At 38.8% G+C, this 20,678-nt stretch overlaps 2 protein-coding genes across 3 annotated transcripts in view; both read left to right on the top strand.

The window, feature by feature from the left end:
• The window catches only part of insyn1 (inhibitory synaptic factor 1), a 93,426-nt gene extending 85,049 nt beyond the window's left edge, over nt 1-8,377 (top strand). For both annotated transcript variants that reach the window (XM_077713873.1, XM_077713872.1), the window contains one exon: nt 3,215-8,377. In XM_077713873.1, coding sequence (XP_077569999.1) covers nt 3,215-4,024 — 810 coding nt within the window. In that variant the 3' untranslated portion in view covers nt 4,025-8,377. The remainder of the gene's footprint in view (nt 1-3,214) is intronic.
• The window catches only part of ubl7b (ubiquitin-like 7b (bone marrow stromal cell-derived)), a 259,966-nt gene that overhangs the window by 135,167 nt on the left and 104,121 nt on the right, over nt 1-20,678 (top strand). The window lies entirely within an intron of this gene.

The raw sequence follows: 20,678 nt of genomic DNA, 5'->3' as shown, positions 1-20,678 counted from the left end.
ATTCACAAGCATCTGCAAGCTGAATGCACATGAATCCAGTTGAATATTGTATGTTTAACACCTATATACAAGCTCCATACTCTTACAACCCAGGTTGGTTGCACTTTTAGTCCCCAATTTCTTGTTTTCACCCAAGAAACATCTTTTATGGCCGTGGATTGATCTACTAGCAAATAATATATTTTTGCAAGTGTATGCCATCAGAGTGGTGATAAGCTGCAACCAGCCAGTACAGGTGCAGATAGAAAATAAGATGCTTTCCAATGGCCCCTAGCAAAACAAGATTTTCGCTCTATTCCCTTTCACGGGAAACACACAAAGGAGGCACTACACGCAGGATGCTTTATAATTAACAAGCAAGCAGGGTGGAATTCTGTGAAAACGACACGTGGTGCTTGAACAGATGGTGCGGGGCCACTTGAATGCAATAATAAAGTTCATTCCTATGGTGCTTCTTTTTTAAAAAAAAAAAAGTCATTCAGCGAAGGCGTTTACGTTTCATTTAATCTGGCAACTCACACCTGATTTATTTACACATGTACAACCTCAGTTTTGTTAGCCTACTTAACTCACCAATGAATAAATACGCAAATGTGCAACACAAAGTCGTATCATAGAAATGTAAAATATTCTCTACACAAGAAAAGCCTACAGTATATATTTTTGGTGTTAACTCAAACAAATCATTAAAATAAATACACTGTACTTCTTCTAAACCAAATATTTGGCCATGCAAAACCGATAATAAAAACTATTCTTTGTATTTTTGTAAGCGACTGTTACATATGCTTAATAGCAGCTCAGGCAGATTTCAACAAAAGAAAAGATTTGCTTTTTCACCTTTGCTAATAGATCTTTGTCAGTTTATCCATCACACTGCTCTAAATCTACAAATCCTGAATGTTTTTTTTCCTTTAACTGTAATATGTCACCAGATGAGAGGTGTAAAAGCTCGGAGGAAGGAAAAGCCTCGGAAGGGAACAGAAATAGCCCCCAGCTGATAAATGTTCTTTCCATATATAGTGAATGAAAGAAATACACGGGATATGCCAGGGAACAAAAATTGTAGTAGACAATTTCCTGTTATAGTGTACATGTCGCAGGTCCTTAGCTTGACTGCTCTGTGGGAAGCGTATAATGTCAAAACATTTTACATAAGTCAGTATCTGTTGGAGGTTGGAGGACGAGAGAGCAGTTCAGCTGGAATCGCACCGATTTGCCACAACACCCACTTGACATTTTGGCACCTACAAGCAGTGCCTTGCACTCTCAATGACAATCCCTTGGTAAATGAAAACTCTCAGTGCTCACATGGTTGCCATTGTAAAACAATTAAAGCATTTTAAGAGAAAATTTGACAAAAAAGTATACCAGTGTCTCCACTTGCCAGTAATATTAGAATCGTACAGAAAAAAAATGTAACACATTTCTTTTTTTGAACTGGACTCTAAAAATAAGTTGTCATAACACACTTGCATGAGACATCCATTGGTGACGAAAGCAACTTGATCCGGAGTAGCGTTCTTAATCAAATTGCCCTCAACAAGTCAAAAAAAAGGACGACCAAAAGTAGCGGTAATGAATAAAATGTCTCCTACATTCAAGTAGACTGTCATTCATTTTGTTTACCTCCCAATGCAAAATCTGTGACATGCAGCTGGAGGCTAGCGATTGGTGTGTATATATTCCCTTTTGAGTTTATGAAGCTGTCACTCTATAAAGTTTATGAACCATTGACAGCATTTCCTGGTGACTGAAGAGACTTCATTTGCAACACAGTTAAGCAATATAGCAAAAGAATGCTAGTCAATAATCTTTTATGGCTTGCTTTTTCCTGTAAATGATGTCATTGCGGAAGTTGCAGAGAACCAAGATAATCACCATAATTATCATCAAAATTTGTTTAAGATTCAAGAGCTGCCATAGCATCAAGTACATTCAATGTGTATCCGATGCTTTTATCAGTTTGCTGCAAGCTGTCAAGTATCAACTGTGGTCACAGTACCTGATCAACTAAGAGTCAGGTCACTCCACCACGCTCAGAGTCGCTTTAATGGAGAGGCAGGCCGGGCATCGTCAGCCAAGGGTTTATTACTGTACCTCGACACCTGTCAGAGATGATTGGGCTGTGTAATTGAGGGTCAGAATGAAAGAGGCCACTTGCAACTGCCTCGTCTCTGACATGACGGCATGACGCGGAGCGATGGTCAGTAATGTAAAAGTCTCCAGAGATTTTCTCCTGCTCGGCCCGAGCGGTGATTTAGGAAACGGATTCCACGCGCTCCGTCATTACAAGAGTGCTTTTCTCTAATATTCAACTCCACCTACTATCATGATTTATTCATCACGAATGGGGATCTGTTCTTATTCACCACCACCACCCCAAGTGAGTCCTCTGTTCATGGGATTCGAAAATGTGCTAGGACATAAAATAGAAATAAATCATTGTAGATTTACATAAGTAGCACACCAGATTTCTGGTGGGCCAAGCTGTGAAGCCGTGTAGGGGGAAACACAGACTGACCACAGCATGGGCTTGAGTATGGCAGTTCCATCAAAACATACAAGGATAAAGCATTTCAGCCTACTCTAAAACGTGTAAGCAAAATAAAAGTCTTCATTTTATAGTTGCATATGTAAAATTCCATACTGTATCAGTTACCAAAATTAGCTCTGATGTTGCTCATTTGTACTCTACAGTCTACATGATGACTTCTGCAGTACTGTTATGGTAGTTCATGTTCAGTACATTGTTGTCTTGCTATGGATTGAAACAGCCCTGTAGCTGATGGGACACTCGTCCAAGGTGTGACCCATCTTCTACTTGATGTCAGCTGGGATAAGATCCAGCAAAGATTGCTGGCAAGACATTGACCATCGTGGATAGCAAACCTGACAATTATAGGGTTCGAAACTTGGCTCCGGTCTTCGTTTGCTGAGTTTGCAGTTACTCATTCTGCTTGAGTGGGTTTTTATAATGCACACTACAAATGCCGAGAGCAAAGTGGCTAATGATTGAAATATATTTTGTGATTTAGTAGGTTGGTATGACTTGACGTTGGCTAGCTTAATCTACGTAAATGCTTTCAGTCCTCTACTAGGGATTTCGTTCATTTTTTCCAATAATAGCTTTGGGCTTGCTAGAACGTTGACAATCAAATTTACTAAGACTTGCAGATGTGATTTACCAATCTCTGCTCTTCTTTCTTTTCAGGTGGTGGGCCAGATTGATAAACTAACATCAGACTTTGACTTTGACCTCGATCCAGATGACTGGACGGTAGCGACAGCTAGCAGCACATCCAGCAGTGAGCGTGGTCTTGGAGAAGCCTTCCGTCTTGACTTCCTCAACGCGGATGTGTTGTCCGACAGCTGGGAGTTCTGTGGCTACCTAGAGTCAGCCAGCGGGGCTTGTGCCCGCACGCCTAGCGATACACCAATGGGGTACTTCCCCCGAGCGCCCCCGGGTCGGGGGACCATACCCACTCAAACCCCCTCTGTGCCCCCTGCCGCCACCGCCTCAGTTTACTCGCAGATGAACGGTGGTCTGCCCATCCCCAACGGGCCGCGTATCATCACCCCAGATTCATCCAGCGAGGAGGCCACCAGCTCTACGCACAGCCACAAAACGAGAGAGAGGGTCCGATTCAGTGACAAGATCCTATACCATGCCTTGTGCTGTGACGACGACGACGATGAAGAAGAACAGGAGGACCTACCAGACGACAAGAGCAACTGTGCTACACCGGACAGCGACAGCGAGCCGAGCCTTCTGGCCGAGCCACTCGCCCCCAAACGTTCTTCCTCCGAGCACTCGCTCCTACACAACTGCCTCGACCCTTCTTACATACCCCCGTCAGCGAGAAGCATGACGGGAGCGCACACATTACCTAGGAAAGGCCTCCTGAACCCTAGTTACCGCAAAAAACTGCTGCGAAACAGCAGCACGCAAACGGTATCAGACAAGAGCACCCAAACTGTACTGCCCTATATTCCAAGCAAACAGAAAACAAAGGAGCACTGAGCCAACTGGAACAACCCTCTGTTCGTCATACAGCTCACCACAAAGACTGTGCATTATTTAATATAAATACATAGCTAATAGATTAATACACAGATACATCAATTACTAAATAAAGAAATGATATATGGAACAAAAACATCCCTGGGCTGCCTAAATTAATTCAGAAGGGCACTTTGGGACATGCATTGAACCTTGGCCACAGGTGTGAATTTCAAATCTTTACACCCTAAACCTAAACACAGCTGCCACAGGCTTTACTCTAACTCTCACCCTAATTCATGCCTTTTTGTTCATCCTCATGTTAGGTCTCAAGGCCTTTTCACATTTGTCCTTGCTAATGTCAAAGGTCCCGAATGCGTTAACATGGTGCCAGGTCTTAACGTGAGGTAGAATTCCACCCAAATTGCTTCAAGATATAATTCAGGTTAAACAAAGAGTTGTTTGAAAGACTCTACATTCTCCAAAAGCTCAAGAAAGTCAAAGACGGCATATTTTTAAGGCTTGTTTTCATTGCCCCGGTGACATTATCTTTTGGCCTCAAAAACAAAACTTAACTATTAAAACTAAACTCTACACCCAAAATATACGTTCTAAAACTGTTTACTAATCCTAACAGCTTCATTGCATTCACAGTTTTTCTATTTCAGGGTGGTGTTGTCATGGCGACGGTGAGTCAAGTTTGTTTATGTACTGTAGCACTAATACACGATAGAAGGTTCTCTAGGTATTTGAGGTCAAACACAATGGTGCTCACAAAACTCGCTGAATGCTACATGAGAAAACCCTACTCCATAATCTGGTGCAAGACCCAGTAGGTGGTTGTCATCTGCCCCTACTGGTAGCGTCCAGAGGAGAGAACAATATGAGGAAAAAAATGAGCCAAAGGTGAGTCACACTATTGATGTAAGTTCTCATACGTGATTAACATTAGCATTAGCCACTTACATTAGTCATGTCATGGTGTACCTGTTTTATTGCCTCAAAATCAATCTACTATCTACCATGCATTTGGCACAGATGATAGTAGCCAGAGTCTGGCTCATTGATCTTCAAATCATTTCAGGATGTCTTCCTAATGGTCGCTTTTCGAAAGGATTTTGTTATTATAGAGCACAGTCTGGTCTTGTCCTCTTTTGCTAAGCATTGGCTGCAGATCTTGCCCTGTACTGTACTGCAGACACTGCAATATGGTACTCTTGAAATATTTAAGAAAATACTACTTGACTGATTCAACTTACCCTGACTCAAATTTTCAAAGTGCAGATCAAACCGATCGATAGGTGCAAGACTCATCTCTCATCTCATCTCATTTTCTGAACTGCTTTATCCTCACCAGGATTGTGGGGGGGGGGGGGTGAATTGGTGGCAAGCCAATTGCATGGCACAAGGAGACAAACAACCATTCACTCACACATTCATACTTAGGGGCAATTTAGAGTGTCCAATCAGCCTATCATGTAGGTCTTTGGAATGTGGGAAGAAACTTGAGTACCCGGAGAAAACCCAAGCAGGACCAGGGAGAATGTGTCCAAATTTAGTTAATTGAGCCACAAATCTTATTGCTTTTTTAATATTAATGAAAGAAAGAAATGTATGTCAAAACCAGTGTACTCTGCTGTGCCTTAGCTCCAAACTATTTTCGGACAGTTTTTATTTCTGCCAAAAGCTTCTTTTCTTTGGGGGTGGGGGGTTTAGCATCTTTCATCCAGAGTGTTTTAACACAGCGTGATTTTCGCACTTCAACAACGATGAAGCGATCGCACTTCTCAATCGGCTTTCTACAGAAGCAGTTGTCAAACCCTTAAACAACACATGACATTTCCATTTTTCCGCCTCGCGTGCACTTAGCAGCGGTGTCGTTAAAGGTGTCAGCTTGGAGTTAAATGGTAAAGAAAAGAACTGCTAAGGATTTTGTCTCTCCATTGAGTGGCCCAGTGGAGAATAGCAGTCGGAAAGCAAGTGTTTCTTCAGAGGGCTAATGCCAATGGCCATTATGGATCGATATCTTCAAGGGAGGGTGCTACCAGGGGAAAAGGCAAACAAAAAACTCACAGTTGGATGCATTTACTGACTGTCAAATTCTCTAAAGCCCTATATAAAAGTGACATTTTCAAAAAATAAGCACCCAAGTGTTATAGCTAAAGAAAGAATGTTACTTGTGAAAGGTTTTTTTTTCTGCCTGCAGGCAATAATCCACCCCGTGGATCGGCTTTGTTCGCCAGGTACACGCTAGGCAACACGCTAACTTCTTTGCAATTTCCTGTTGAGTTCAATAAGAAAATAAAAAAAATATCGCACTTTTTGAGTGAAAAGTTCACCGACTCCTGCTAAGTTGACCTTTTTGTCCTTTGCAAAAATAAGTACTGACAACTGGAAAGTTTTCCCAAAAGCCAACCCATAAAATATTAACTCCAAATAAACATAATTACCCAACGTAGCCCTAAATGTCATGGTAATTATATATTTCTCAAATGTTTTAACCTAAATATTTATGAACCTTTAATTAGAAAGGCGTTTAACTAAATATTTACCTCAATTTGGCGCTATGGCTGGGTCTAGTACTCAGCCGATGGTCAATTTTAGAAACACAGGACTTTTGCATTAAAATTATTTACATCCTGTCACGTTTATTTAGATGTGAATGATGTCGGCCACATGTGACATTTGATCAAATGGTTTGCATGCAGTAAGTCAAAGGCGGGTCAGCAGCAAGAGACAGTTGTTCAATAGTCATTAATGTGGCCGCTGTCATTTGCATGAATGGAGAACGGAAGAGACCCCTATGCTGCCACTGTTTGTTTGTAACCGGTACGATTTGCAGTTATTATTGTAATCATGCCAAATCAACCGTAGTGATTCTGCTTTGGAAATGTCTCTTTATCACAGGAATTGTCAGCAATCAACATCAGGGAGTGTTCATCTGGGTCCATTTATCGTATTGTTAACGGTAAACTTTTGCTTAGTTTTATGGTATCATGTAACTGGAGATTTGTTTTTGTTCATTGTTTTACAAGTTTCTCTCAATTTATTTTATATTCATTTCGAGATAGTCTGGGACATATTTTCCTGTTTTTTTGTTTTCTGTTTGAAAAATGAAACAAAAACTTTAATACGATGTTAGTTTTCCCTCATTAATTTTCCTATTATCCTCATTATATTTAATAGAAATTCCACCTACCGAAATTTGGATTCTTTGAAATCCATCACTACTAATAAAAATCCTTACTTTTTTCCTCTGGCTTATTACAGTTCAGTTCTCCCATAAGAACCAATTGTTGTATATTAGTGTCCAATTTTCCTTAAAAAAAAATAACAAAAATAACTACGTTTTGTTAAACTGTATGATTTAACAATTTTACCTCGTTCACTGCAATCGTCAGAAATAGACATCCATTCCATTTTAGCCTAGTTCCAATTGGCACTGAATAACGATGTTTGAGTAGCATTGACATCAATGGCAGCCAATTAGTTAACTGATTAAACAACATGAAACCCAACAGAACAATGCAAAAGTTGATGTTTCCTTATTTTAACTGTGAATATGCCAAAAGTACAGGGTGCTAAATGTTAAAACGTGGCCACCTTGTTAAGGAGCCATTGCGAACATTAACTTTTGTTATGTTATGCTGTTGATCGGTTCCTCTTGACCTGAGAAGAAAGAAATTAAAGGTAATGGCTGGTTCCCCACCACAACGGCGGCTGCCATTCTGCAGCCAGATTGTGGAGCAAAGAGGTCATCGCAGTCATTAGCATAAACAAACAATGCCAGGCTACTATGTGAGCAAAGCATCAATTACAGCAAAAACAAACTAAACCCTCATTGTAATGCCCAAACAGCCTCCAGACGCCATCCTGCCAGAGGCCTGTCTGTCATTTTTAAGGATTTTAAAAGTCATCTGCACTATGAATCACACAGATTTGAAATGTTTGGGAAAAGTGCTGCCTCTTTCGCCAAATAGCTCAGTCCTCATTTCCATTATGGAAGGAAACTCTGTCCTCGCTTCACATCTTTGTAAAAGTCAATCTGCATCCACAGCCCGCCATAAGCAATACTGCAATGCACATACTGTAAAGCAGATGCCTCATGTTTGTTTTTTGACTATATTTTCTATACTAGAAAGCTTAAGTATGCTCTCTGGGTACTTCATTAGATACACCTGAACACCGCAATCAAAAGACTTTGCGGCAGAAACATCTGTCCCTACAACGATTAAATACATGGCGCCGTTTTGTGAGCAGTGAAACACATTTTTAGAAAATTCATGAGCGTTGAATAACAAAGCTCTAACGTTTGTGGCAAAATAAAGCATATCATTAAAATTGAGACCAGAGAAAAGCACTTATTTTACTGACATCTCCATATGGCCACCACACAACAGAAAATTTTGATTTATTGAAATACTTTTGTGTAAATTGACTATTGATTATGATTATTGACTATTGATTGATTATTCAGGGAATTGCGGAAAACTAATGTGTTTACACTTTAAGTGTGACAAGTAATCCTAATGTTGTTGTGTTTTTAGTTGTTTTGATTTTATTAACCATGCTTTTGAATTGTTTTTCATAAAAACATATTTTTGAAACTTTTGATATTAACAACATCATCATAAAACAATATTATAATCCAAATTTTAGACCTAGCGTCCACGTATTAAGGCCAAGTCTTTGTGTGGTCAATTTAAGTATTTTATTCATTTTTCTTTACGCATGAGCGCTCAGACACATGATAATTTTGACACAGCTGCTTCTGTATTAGTTCATGCAGGTGTACACACATCCATAAGGAAGGTTTTTGCCGTGTTTGATTTGTGAAATAATTGTTTTGTTCAGGGCCAATCACTTGAAAACAGCTGATATCAAAAGGTGAGTGACACAAAAATAACCCCTTGCAAACCTTTATATGTAATCACCACACTTCACTCACAGCGCCACCATTATTTTTTGTGCATTTTGGTGTGTCATAGTAGTAGTAGTAGTATAACAAATGTATTTATTCAGTGTTGATTGGTGAAGCTCCATGAAGCAGTAAGCATGGCACAGTCCAAATGATTACTGTGGATCGGCTTTCTTTCTCAGCTTGATTTGTTTCATCTTGTTTATAAACATATATAGTATATATTATATTTTTGGTTGTATTACTCTGGTGGCCAAGGATTGAGCTTTTGACTTTCAGTTTTATGGAGTTGTGAAGTTTTTTTAGTTTTTAGTTTTGTTTTCAAGAAATTCAATCGAAAAGGCTTTATGTTTTGTGTCGGAAATTGATTCAACACGAATACTGCCAATAAAAGCTTCATTTTTTTCCAGTCCGAGCAACCTGTGAGCTGCATAAATTCAGCCTTTGGAAAGAAGTGGAGCAGCTGGTAAGTAGCCTGTTCTGTTGTTTTGACTGCTTTGACCAAGTGACAAATGACATGTGGCCAATGAATTGTGTTGTTTTCTTTGAGGGGGGCTAAACTGGAGTAAAATATTGTCTTAGATGGTGAGCAACAAGTTCAAATATTATGGTGCAGAATGATTGAAGCTCAAGAACCCAGGTTTCACAGTTTTTCCGAACTGTAACAACACATTGTTGACATAATGCCTCTGCCACACCTTCTTCTCTACCAGCCTACAAACCATCATCTGCACGATATCTACCTCCTTCTTTTTGTAGTACCCCGCCTCCCCTTCAGCTCCCAGTGGCTGAGGGATTGCCCGGACAAGGCCGCGTCAGCCATCAGTCACCATTGGATTGGGCCCGGGAGTGATTAATGAAGAGGCAAGCAGCAGCCGCAGATAAGATGAGACCTTCACTTGGTAATGAAGGACGGACTCGGTTTGTCTGTGACTGTGGGGGTTGGTTCTTTCTTCCCAGAACAAAAACACTAGCTGCTACCTAGCACGTGGCAAGCTGTAATTCAACTTAATGAGCACCACTGTCACTTTCAGGCATTTCACAAGTGAACAAGGCAAGCAAAGAGGATGGCTTTCTTATGTCAGTTGGACCCCCGGACCATTTACACAATTCATTTCTATTCTGGCTTCTACTCGTCATTATTTAAACGTTCTTCTTAGGAGGACAAAAAAGTTTGAAGAACGTAGGTCCAATGGATTGCTATATTATGATAAATAAAAGTCGTAAAAGATATGATATGGATAAAAAAAAAGGATCATCTAGGACAGACATGGGCAAATTACGGCCTGTGGGCCAGATCCGGCCCGCGAGGCGTTTAAATCCGGCCCGCCAAAGTTGTCCAAATATTTTATTATTATTATTTTTAAATTAAATTTTAATATTTCTTAATACATTCCTTTTTACTTTACTTTGTACTTTATACTTGATACTTTATACTATGAGTTTGTTTTTACTTAAGTCCTTTTTTCTCTTTATGTTTCATATGTACTGTTAACGGAGGCACTTTTTTATATGTATCGTATCTTGTGCTGACCGGGCCCATCTGTCAAATGTTTCAAGTCAATTTGGCCCCCAGGCCAAAAAGTTTGCCCACCCCTGATTTAGGCACTCATTTTTGTATAAACAGTCCATTTTTGTTATCCTTCTAAAACTGAGAATTAGCTTGCTGACAAACTAATGTAGGGTTTGCTGTTTTTTTTTATTGTAAAAACCTCAAGTGTGTCAGCCTGCCTCTCTTCTGAATGATAGTTTATTTTTTGTGGCGTTTTTAAATAACGTGAGAATGTCTTGGCAGATACCTACCTTGGAATTCAATTTGTCACTCCTTGTCTCGGGATCAGTACGCTCCACCGAGTGGCACCCCAGTTGTGCTTATAAAAGGTACGTATTTTCTGGCGCACTCTTGGAAAAAAACTCATCTTTACAGACGCTGCCATGTAATACAACGAAGATTATTGCCAGAGAAAATTACCACTACAGAGTAACCTCATCGCACGGTGCCGTAAACTGTGCACAAATGCTGGCGTGTAACAATGACATGCTCGGCCAAGCAAGAAAAACTCCCAACAATAATTGAATCCTCCCTAAAAGTGCTCAATTATATGAAAGATCCATGCACAGTGGAAATAGAAAAATAAACAACAACCCGACAAGCAAATATGCTGATTAAAAAGGTCTGTTCAATTAAGTACTTTGGCACCACTTTCGACATTATACCTACAAAGACCGCAGAAGTGCTTACATGTTAAAAAATGGCAACCCATCAGGGGAGTGAATGATGTTAAGAAGGCTGAATGGCCCTTTTTAACCTTAAAAAGGGTTTTCCCCATCACTCATATTTATGACCTCCACAGCTTTTGTGTTTTTTAACTGTAATACAGACACACACACTCTCATACACAAACACTGGAATCAACTTGACATTCAAGAATAATTCAGATGTTTTCATAACAAATTAAATTTACAAGGACAAATAGGAATTTTGCTACATTTTACCTCAAGAGTTCATAAAATACAAATACAGTGTTACCTCTACATACAAAATAGTCAGGATACGAAAAGCTTTTTCGTTCCAAGTTACGAAAAATCAAACAAAATAATAGATAATATATAGATATACCTCACTAGCCTCCTATGTGCTAGCAGGGAACTGAGAGCAAATGTGTTAGGTTCATTTTGAGTTATCTTTAATATAATATAAAACAATACAAGGAGACATCGGGTACATCTTCGGCGTTACTTGCAAGTGAGAATCCATGTTGACCCGTCCTTGCCACAGATTATTTTACCCGAACGGCATTATCTTCTGCCTATTTAAGGCTTGCAATCAAAACAATTACAAGGTTATCTATTCAAAACAATTGCATAAGAGGTAACCGAGGAAACACATAAGGTCGTATCGGGTAGACCGAGTTTTACCATTTTAAAACAATTTCGAGCATCTTCGGATGTTGATTCGATATTACCATCTTCCAAGTCAAAACATCTTCCCCAAATCTTTATTGTAAACTTGCGACTGGGTGTGGCATCGAGGTTTAATGCAAATCTAACAATCAACAGTCCTTGGATCCATGTGAGAAGCCAGAGTTTTTAAGCAATTTTGATAAGTCCAACTTAGACTTTTCCCTCTGCTCATCAAGACCGCAAGCAGATGCACCAAAGTGACCCTTTCCAGCGTCAATATGCTAAGTTAAACCAAGCATTTCCAATATATAAGAAAGTATAAACATAAAGAAAGCGAAGCATATATATATATATATAATAAACCCAACAAAATGTTTTTCCACATTCTGTTGTCTTGTTGTGGTTTGTGAATAATCTCTGATAGTTTTGTTTTCCACCTTAGGCCTCGACATTGCCAAACTCAGCATATTGCTTAGTTGCTCTAATAGAGACATTAAGCCGAGGTTAGCATTGGGATGTATTATAGTTGGTGGCCTGCCAAGTCGCATCACTAGCAAGCAGTATCACCTCCTCTCCTCCCATTCACCGGGATAGTACTGCAGCCAAATGCCCCGTAATGTAGCCAGGATAAAAGGCAATCAGGCCACACTCTGAAGTTATGGCGCCTCAGACTTGTCCAAGTGGTCAATCAATGTTCTCTTTTTGCTTGTGTTCTCAGTGCATCAACGTGAGCCGTAAAGCCCACAAGGCTATTAAATAGGCTCGCTCTTGTCCGACAATCTGGAGTTCCTGGCAGCCGCCGTGTCGTCTTGGGACTCGAGGAGCGTGTCAGGCTGTAAATCTTTTGGTTGTGGCGATGACGACTACTGCGTACCACCGAGCAGCGGGGCTGATCATTTATAAGGTAGGATGTGAAAGGAGCATGATGTCATAAATACACTGAAGTCAATGAAGACACATCGCAGGGCCATCTGTCTTTCTATTCAAATTCATACTTAATGTAGGCAGTCCATTCACATGCACGACAATCATTGACGGTAATAGAAGTCCACCCTTCACAATTTGAATAGATTTGATGTGTGCCACTTAAACATGGTTATTCGGGGCCAGCCCTTTCAATTCCCACAGTCCATTTTACTTTACCACCACTCACATACACTTACTTCTTATAGTGACCATACTTTGAGTATACTCTTCAAATCCACGTATAATAAACAATATTCAGGCCAATCTCAAAAAAGCCTATATGACTTGGGGTAGCAAATTGAGGGGAAGTTGAACCAAAGATGATCTGTAGTAATAAGCAAAAAAAAATGGTTCTCTCGGTGATAATTCATTTTTCATTTCACTGGGGGTGCTGTAGCCAATCCCAACCGATTTGGAGCAGTAGGCGGAAGGCATCCTGATTTGGTTGCTAGCTAATTACAGGGCATAATGAGACCTCAGAACTGTTAGACAGACGTGTTAACTACTCGGTCACCATGTCACCAACAATTTCTTCTAAATTACATTTCCTCATTACTTTTAGTAGGCAATTGAGTTTTGGGGGTAATTTGAGGGGGAAATATACACATGGGCGCAATAGTGGTTTTTATGAGCATTTTTTTAAATTTGGAGGGAAAAAAGCTTAAGTACTCCCCCTTTTATTTTGCTCCAAAAATGGAATCATCCCAAAAGTGCAATTTTTGGGCATTATTGGGCTATGCCAGGAGCTATGATGCCTGTTCTGGGTATTTCCAGGTACTCACTGGCCCAAACGTTTTTAGCTGTTTTTTGCCTGTTTTAGTCATTATTGAGTCGTTGTTCTATTATTATGAAATAAACAATCCAAATGGCAACCAATAAATCGTGTTTTGCAAGAAGTACTCCAGCCAAATGTTTCAATCCCATTTATTAATTTCTTCCACCATTTTTTAATTCTTCCATCATGAGCTAAAATAAGTAAAGATATTCAATACTGTAGATTATTTTAGAGAAACCTTTTTGTTTGTTTTGTTAGCACTAAAATGACTCTTGCCTAGGCTAGGTTGTACACAGAGTTTACTACAAATTCTTGAAATCCAACACAGTACAGACCACCTCCTTTTAAATCCCAATTTCTCAGAGATTAAATACTAAAAACAGGAATGACAGTATTATGCTGAAATCTCAATTTTCAAAAAATAGGTCACTGTCACTCATCAAAATCCCCATTGCACCGTTCCAATTAATGCACAAATATGAATAAACAGACATGAATACATTATGTTTATATGAATGACGACTCCAATGTTTACATCTGTGTACATTGGAATGAGTACAATATTTATGCATCTGAGAATGCAGACATAGTTTACATTACTAGATTGTAAGTGCATGTGAACTCACACTTATATACATTAATTAAAGCAATCTGTAGGCTTTCACTTGCCATAAACTTGGAATCATTCATGTATAAAGGAATATTCAATTGTCCATGCTTTTTCTCGTCCACCCTCCCACTATTCCTATCACTGTGTGTGTAGAGCTCATTATGGCAAGTGGGACCTGTGCAATGAGCCCACTTGTTGTCTACCAGTGTGGCTGTCAGTGCCCGCAGCGCATTGCTTTTAATTAGCATGCCATTAAGCCTGTGGTCGGAGGCGTGCAATCATGGCAGTGAATCACGCATCGTCTCATACACACGTGTTTACAATTAAGTCCATCACTACTTTTACTAAGCAAGCAGCAGTCATCTCGGTGTTTCTGTTTATAGAAAAATGACTTTTCGAAGCTGTTGCAGTTCCTCTGCTAGTTCGCAAATATTTTATATTGACGCTGCCACACATCGAATGAATGAATTAAGTTTAATATTTAGATACAAATGAGAAGATTCGCTGGTGGAAAAAGTGAAGTTCCAAGGACTCAAGAGGTCAGATGTTGACCCACACTGGAATTGTTTGATACATACTTTGTAGCTTATTGATTCCGTTGTTACACAATAAAATGTTTTTTTGGGACATGAGTCACATAAAAATAGAATTCTGAAAGTTAGGCAATTGATTGCATGCACCGCTGCAATTTGCTTAATTTCTTAACCGCAGTCAAAATTGTTCTTTTGCCCCTTACTACATTCAAAACTGTACCGTACATGGCAGTTAAAAAGGAACCTGAAAATGCACTAAAGGGAAGTAACCTTGAAAATTAATTGTACTTGTATAATGACAATAAGAGCATTCAATTCAATTAGATGAGACACAAAGAGGAACATCGAACGTTAGAGTTAGTTTTGGAGACAAGGTGAGAGAGACCAGACTTTGATGGTTTGGACATATCTAGATAAAGATATGGATTATATTGATAGAAGATGGTAGTAGTTAATAGAAGCAATATACACTATCTATAAGAATTGATAAGCAGATGGATGGATCTGAATTTTGGCATTAACTGTATCTACTAAAGGACAATAGTTTTGTGCATATAATGGGGACAGACAGACATGTTTTTTGGTCTTTCTGTGTATCCGGTGCTTTTATGCTTCTACTAATCGCCAATGACACTGTGTCGTTTTCTGCAGGGGAATGTAAAACCATTACAAGTAGCCACTATTCACTCATAAATACTTTGACTTTCTTTCTTTTTATTGCTGCAGCTGCCCATTTTCTACTTCACTCAATCATCATCCAGGCAGGAAGAAGTAGTAGTGAGTTGAATGAAGGAGAGCATTTTGTCCTCAGGTCATTAGCGTCGCCATGCCGGGAGGTACCCAGACGACATCAGACCGTACTCTTTTAACACACTGTAAGAAAGACACTTGGCAGACTGGAAGAATACGTTTCTGCTTAATTAATCCCACTCCTTCCTTTAGCTATTTAAAGTCAATGGTCTGTTTAACAACTTTCAGCGACGCTGAACGGGTAATTAGTCACAAGCCAATTTTTTTTAATACTTTAAAGGCATGATCAGATGAGAAAGTTGTAGCCCAGTATTGGTTATATATAAGCCACAGGTCTAAAATGTTGTCAAAGTTATCTTTAATCTGCGTATATTGAATTAAATGCTATAGTACAGGGGTCACTAACCTTTTTGACGAAGGGTGCCATGAACAATTCATATTTTCAAACACTATTCCTTGAGAGCCATACAGAGAATTTAAAAGTAAAAATACATGAAAATGTGAGCATTTATTATTCATTTCACCACTTTGAAAGTCAAAAAAAATCTGAATTTTTTTTAGAACATTATTTCATTGTTGCTAATCAATGAGTATCAATGAGAGTATGCATGCAGAAAAGTCTAATGAAGAAAAAGTATGATTTAAAAATGGTGCTAGAGATAGTTTCGGCGCCACAGAGCCGGCGTGACGCTCCCATTGGTGCGTTCGGGACTTTGGTCTCTCACCAGCCGTTCCCATATTCGCGGAGAGCCATATACACCCATCAAAAGAGCCACATATGGCTCCCAAGCCATAGGTCACCTACCCCTGCTATAGTATAATGGTAGGTACAATTTCTCTGGGGTATTATTGTTGAATCTCATTCTAAACTTCATTTTCCCCTAATAAAATAGGACCAAACTTGGGAATATGTGAATTTTCTTCTTAAACCTGCCATTGAAATGAGGGTTTTTGCACAGTTACTGTCCTACTGGATTTAAATCTGAAAATAACAAAACAGGAATAATGAAAAGTGCCATGTGCCCTTTAGATGAATTGATTTTATCTGCTGTGTTGTGGGTTTGTTGGCGGCGCATGATAAAATCAATTGTGACGTGGCTCTATTTTAAACCTCAGTCTTTTTAACCAAAAATCCCCTGAAGCCAGGCATTCTTTTAACGATGCAAAAAAAAAAAAATGACAAAAGCGCTTGTGAACAGCTGCTCTTATTTATAAAACACAGAGCATTAGTGAATTCATATTTACACCTGGCCAATGGGAGCTCTAAGCATTTCAGTGATTTCCCATCACACTAGCATTTGAATAAATGTCACAAACAGGCTATTCAGCTCCAGTATTGGCTGCCTCCAAACCGCTGGCAAACCCTGAAAGTCAGTGTGCCGCAATGAATTGATCCCAGTATCCTTCTCACTTCCTGTTTTTATTCCACATGGCATCATCACACTTCTTTTTATTCCAGCACACTGCCTCCAGGCGCACAATGCTCACAACATTCATAAGGAAAGGATATAGTACTGGGATTTTTTATTTCTTTTTTAGGCTGCCATTAGAAGCAGGCGACGTATGGCCATGACGTTGACAGTATTGATTTAACCTACTCTCTATATTTTAATCCAAATTACCCATCAGAATGCAGGAATAGCAATAGTATCTGGTTTTGATGTGTCACTACTCTGTGAGAGATTACTGCACCAGTATTGATAGCTGTTAATTTTGTTTTTGTCTCCATTCTAGAATTTAGCTGTCATTGCAACCAATGCAGAATCCATACAATATATTCAACACCTGCATTTCATAGTAAGTATATTTACTTTTTTTTATGCCTTGGTAACTTCATTCTTCTAGTTCAGGGGTGGGCAAACTTTTCGGCCAAATCGACTTAAAAAAATTGACAGATGGGCCGTGGTGATGGGAGATACGATACATATACCGTATTTTCACGACTGTAAGGCGAACTTAAAAGTATTAAATTTTCTCCAAAATAGACAGTGCGCCTTATAATCCAGTGCACCTTATATATGGAAAAAACAGAAAACCAAAAACGAAAAACCACCACTGTCGGATATTAAAAAAACACAAACGCATGAACTGAAACAATACTGTTAAATATGCAGATGCCATCTTAGTTTACAAAATCTTCCATCATATAGCTCCTCCCCCACTGCAATATTTTATACAAAAAAATCCAAAACATCAACAATGGCTGGCTCTAGAGGTGACTGTGTAGTGAGTGCTTCATACCTGGAAATCAATAGCAATTACCGTTGTTTCACGACTATAAGGCGCACTTAAAATTCTTACATTTTCTCCAAAATGCGCCTTATAATACAGTGTGACTTATAATACAGTGTGCCTTATAGTCGTGAAAACACGGTACGTCAAATATCAGTTTTATAAAGAACATATGAATGAATGTCTTTTATCAATGAGACCAAGTTTGTTTGATGGTGTCAAACAGAAATTTTTGATGAGTTAAACAAGTCATAAAAAGAAGCACCATTTCCAGCATTCCCTGGTAATTAGTCCCGCTTCTCGGCTGCTAACAGGATTTAAAGACACGATAATGGTGATAAAAATGAGACATTAATAATATTGTTATGTTAATTAAATGCAAGGGGATTAACAGCCGCCGTAAACAGCAGACTGGCAGAGAGCGCGGATTGGAGGGCTTTGACACGTTTCCAACCACAACAACAACAAAAAACATCCATGATTAATACACGCATTTGGGTGCTTTCAAACGGATCATGCGTTAAAAGTTAAGACTTGAAAAATGCCAAAGACAATATTTCAGCCTTGCATGTAAATATGAGAATAACTTATTTGTCAGTTTGTCCAAGCTAGTTGCCCATGAAAGTGCATTTCAAATTAAAATTGTCATAAAATAATCTTGTATAATATATATTGCATTTTTCATTTTGCAATATTTGATTACCAAAGTAGTATTAAAGTCAAAATGAGAAGGATAAGATTTCTTTTTGGCAATATTGCTAAAGACTAAATACTAGAACAGACATGGGCATCTTTTTTTAAATTACATTTTAATATTTCGTAATACATTCCTTTTTACTTTACTTTGTACTTTATACTTTTTACTTTAATGATGACTGAACGGTATGTTAATACTTTAGTCCTTTTTTTCTGTTTATGTTTCATATGTACTGTTAACGGATGCACTTTTTTACATGTATCGTATCTTGTGCTGACCCGGCCCATCTGTCAAATTTTTAAAGTCAATGTGGCCCCCGGGCCGAAAAGTTTGCCCACCCCTGGATTTGCCCTATGAAGGGTTCACATTCATTGTTTCCTAAAGTGTCTCCTTTAAATTCTAATCTTGTTGACTGTTTAGTTTGACATCATTTGTTTTCAAATATCAATATTTTCAGTCTGTTCAACAACATCGAGTTTAAAACTATTGACATCAAATTCGAACAGAAATTTTCAAGAAAATCCAAAGGGATTTTTCTTCTTCAATTTTTACCTGGGCACTTGATTGCAAAAAGACCTGGCAGAAAAATGTGAAATGGAATTGACCCCAATCAGTCTTCCAAATATGACATTGTGCCTTACTTTCTTACTGTTGCTGTGGACACCCATCCACGACAAGATGATTGGGGTTGGAACCATAATAAAAGTTCCAAACACAATGAAGGGACGCTAGGTTGCCGGGGAACCTACGCAAGTCCCACTGCTTGGCCCTCAATTACCCTCGTGCTTTCAACAGCTTCCACGCGGCACTGCGGAGCGAGTGTGGAGGGAATTTGCCGTTCAGGAGACATTGATTAATTATGCCACACACAATTAGCCCGTCAAATTGACTGTGTCCTTCTCTACGGCAGAAAGGTGATGTCAGAATTTTATGGGGCATTAAATAGTCCTCCTTGTGTTGTCTTAGAGATCCTGAGAGAGCCCAAGGGAACACGGTGGTGTGTTTTCGTGTGAAAATGGTGCGGTCAGTCAATGGATTTTTTGGGGGGGATTGGGGGGGGGGGGGGTGGACTGTGCTGACTACTGATAAAGATCTGTGTTTGCTTTCCCAGAGGTTTCCATGGCAAAATGTGTGACAACCTAGTGAGAGGATGACAAAAAAAGACATACGGGTGACTTAAAAAGTAAAAAAATCGGTGCTGTTTGTATTGGGAAAATTGGCAAATGAAACAATCTATCATACAATGGATACGTTTTAAACCCTGACAAAATATGTATTTGAAATATAATTAACCATTACAATTAACACTGAGAGGTATTCAGCAAAACATTAACTTTTAATAAACTTTAATAAATGCTGCTTTGTTACAAAAGACGATGACAGTAAATTGCTCAAATTAGTTAATAATTCTAATATAAATATTAAAAAACATGTTTTAAAACTATTAACTAGCCCAGGTAATATATTTTATTTAAAAAATGCATACTTTTCCAAAATATATATATATTTAAATGGTATTGGAGCAATAACTGTAAGATTAAGTGGACTATTTTTACCATATATCCAGTGTTCATTTTTATTTTGAACAGCAACTGCTCATAGCTGTACCATACTTGAACCTTAATTCAAATATCTTCAATAATTTATCCATGAAATATTCCACTATTGATCTATCAGCAAGGTTTGTATATTGTTCAATGTTCAGATCATTAAAGAAGAAATCCTCAGGGGGAGTTACTGTAGGTGTACGTTATATTGTACTATACATAAAGCTATTTTCTCTACGCAATTGTTCTTAGAGTTGGCTTTCCCATCCTTCTATCTTTTAGCCATTGTGCAATTCATTTACCGCTTTCCCCTTTTCATATGATTGTCATCTCGCTTTGGCTTTTCAAGGTCAACGTATAGTTAATTGGCACTGGTCTCACTCTAGGAAATCATTTCCATGACAACCGTTTTCTTGGGAAAACGGACCGTGAATACAAAAGATAACTTCAATATTGGTGCCACATGCCGGTGAGGGAGAAAATAAAAGGTCATTTTGTTTGTGTAAAACGTCATCAATGTCAGTGAACAACATATGCACTCGGCTCTGTTGACTAAAGTGGGAAGATAATGTGTGACAATTAAATACTCCTAGTCCACTTCAACTCAAACGTGGTTAATTAAATGTACACTTAGGCGACACTTCATTGGGTACACCTGCAGAATTTAATTTCCACTGATAAGAGTTGCATGAAAAAAAATGAAAAACAATAGAATATGGATGGGAACATGTGCATTTTAGCAA

The sequence above is a fragment of the Stigmatopora nigra genome, chromosome 3 (genome assembly GCF_051989575.1).
Source record: "Stigmatopora nigra isolate UIUO_SnigA chromosome 3, RoL_Snig_1.1, whole genome shotgun sequence".
NCBI lineage: Eukaryota > Metazoa > Chordata > Actinopteri > Syngnathiformes > Syngnathidae > Stigmatopora > Stigmatopora nigra.
This window is presented reverse-complemented; position numbering and strand designations above follow the sequence as displayed.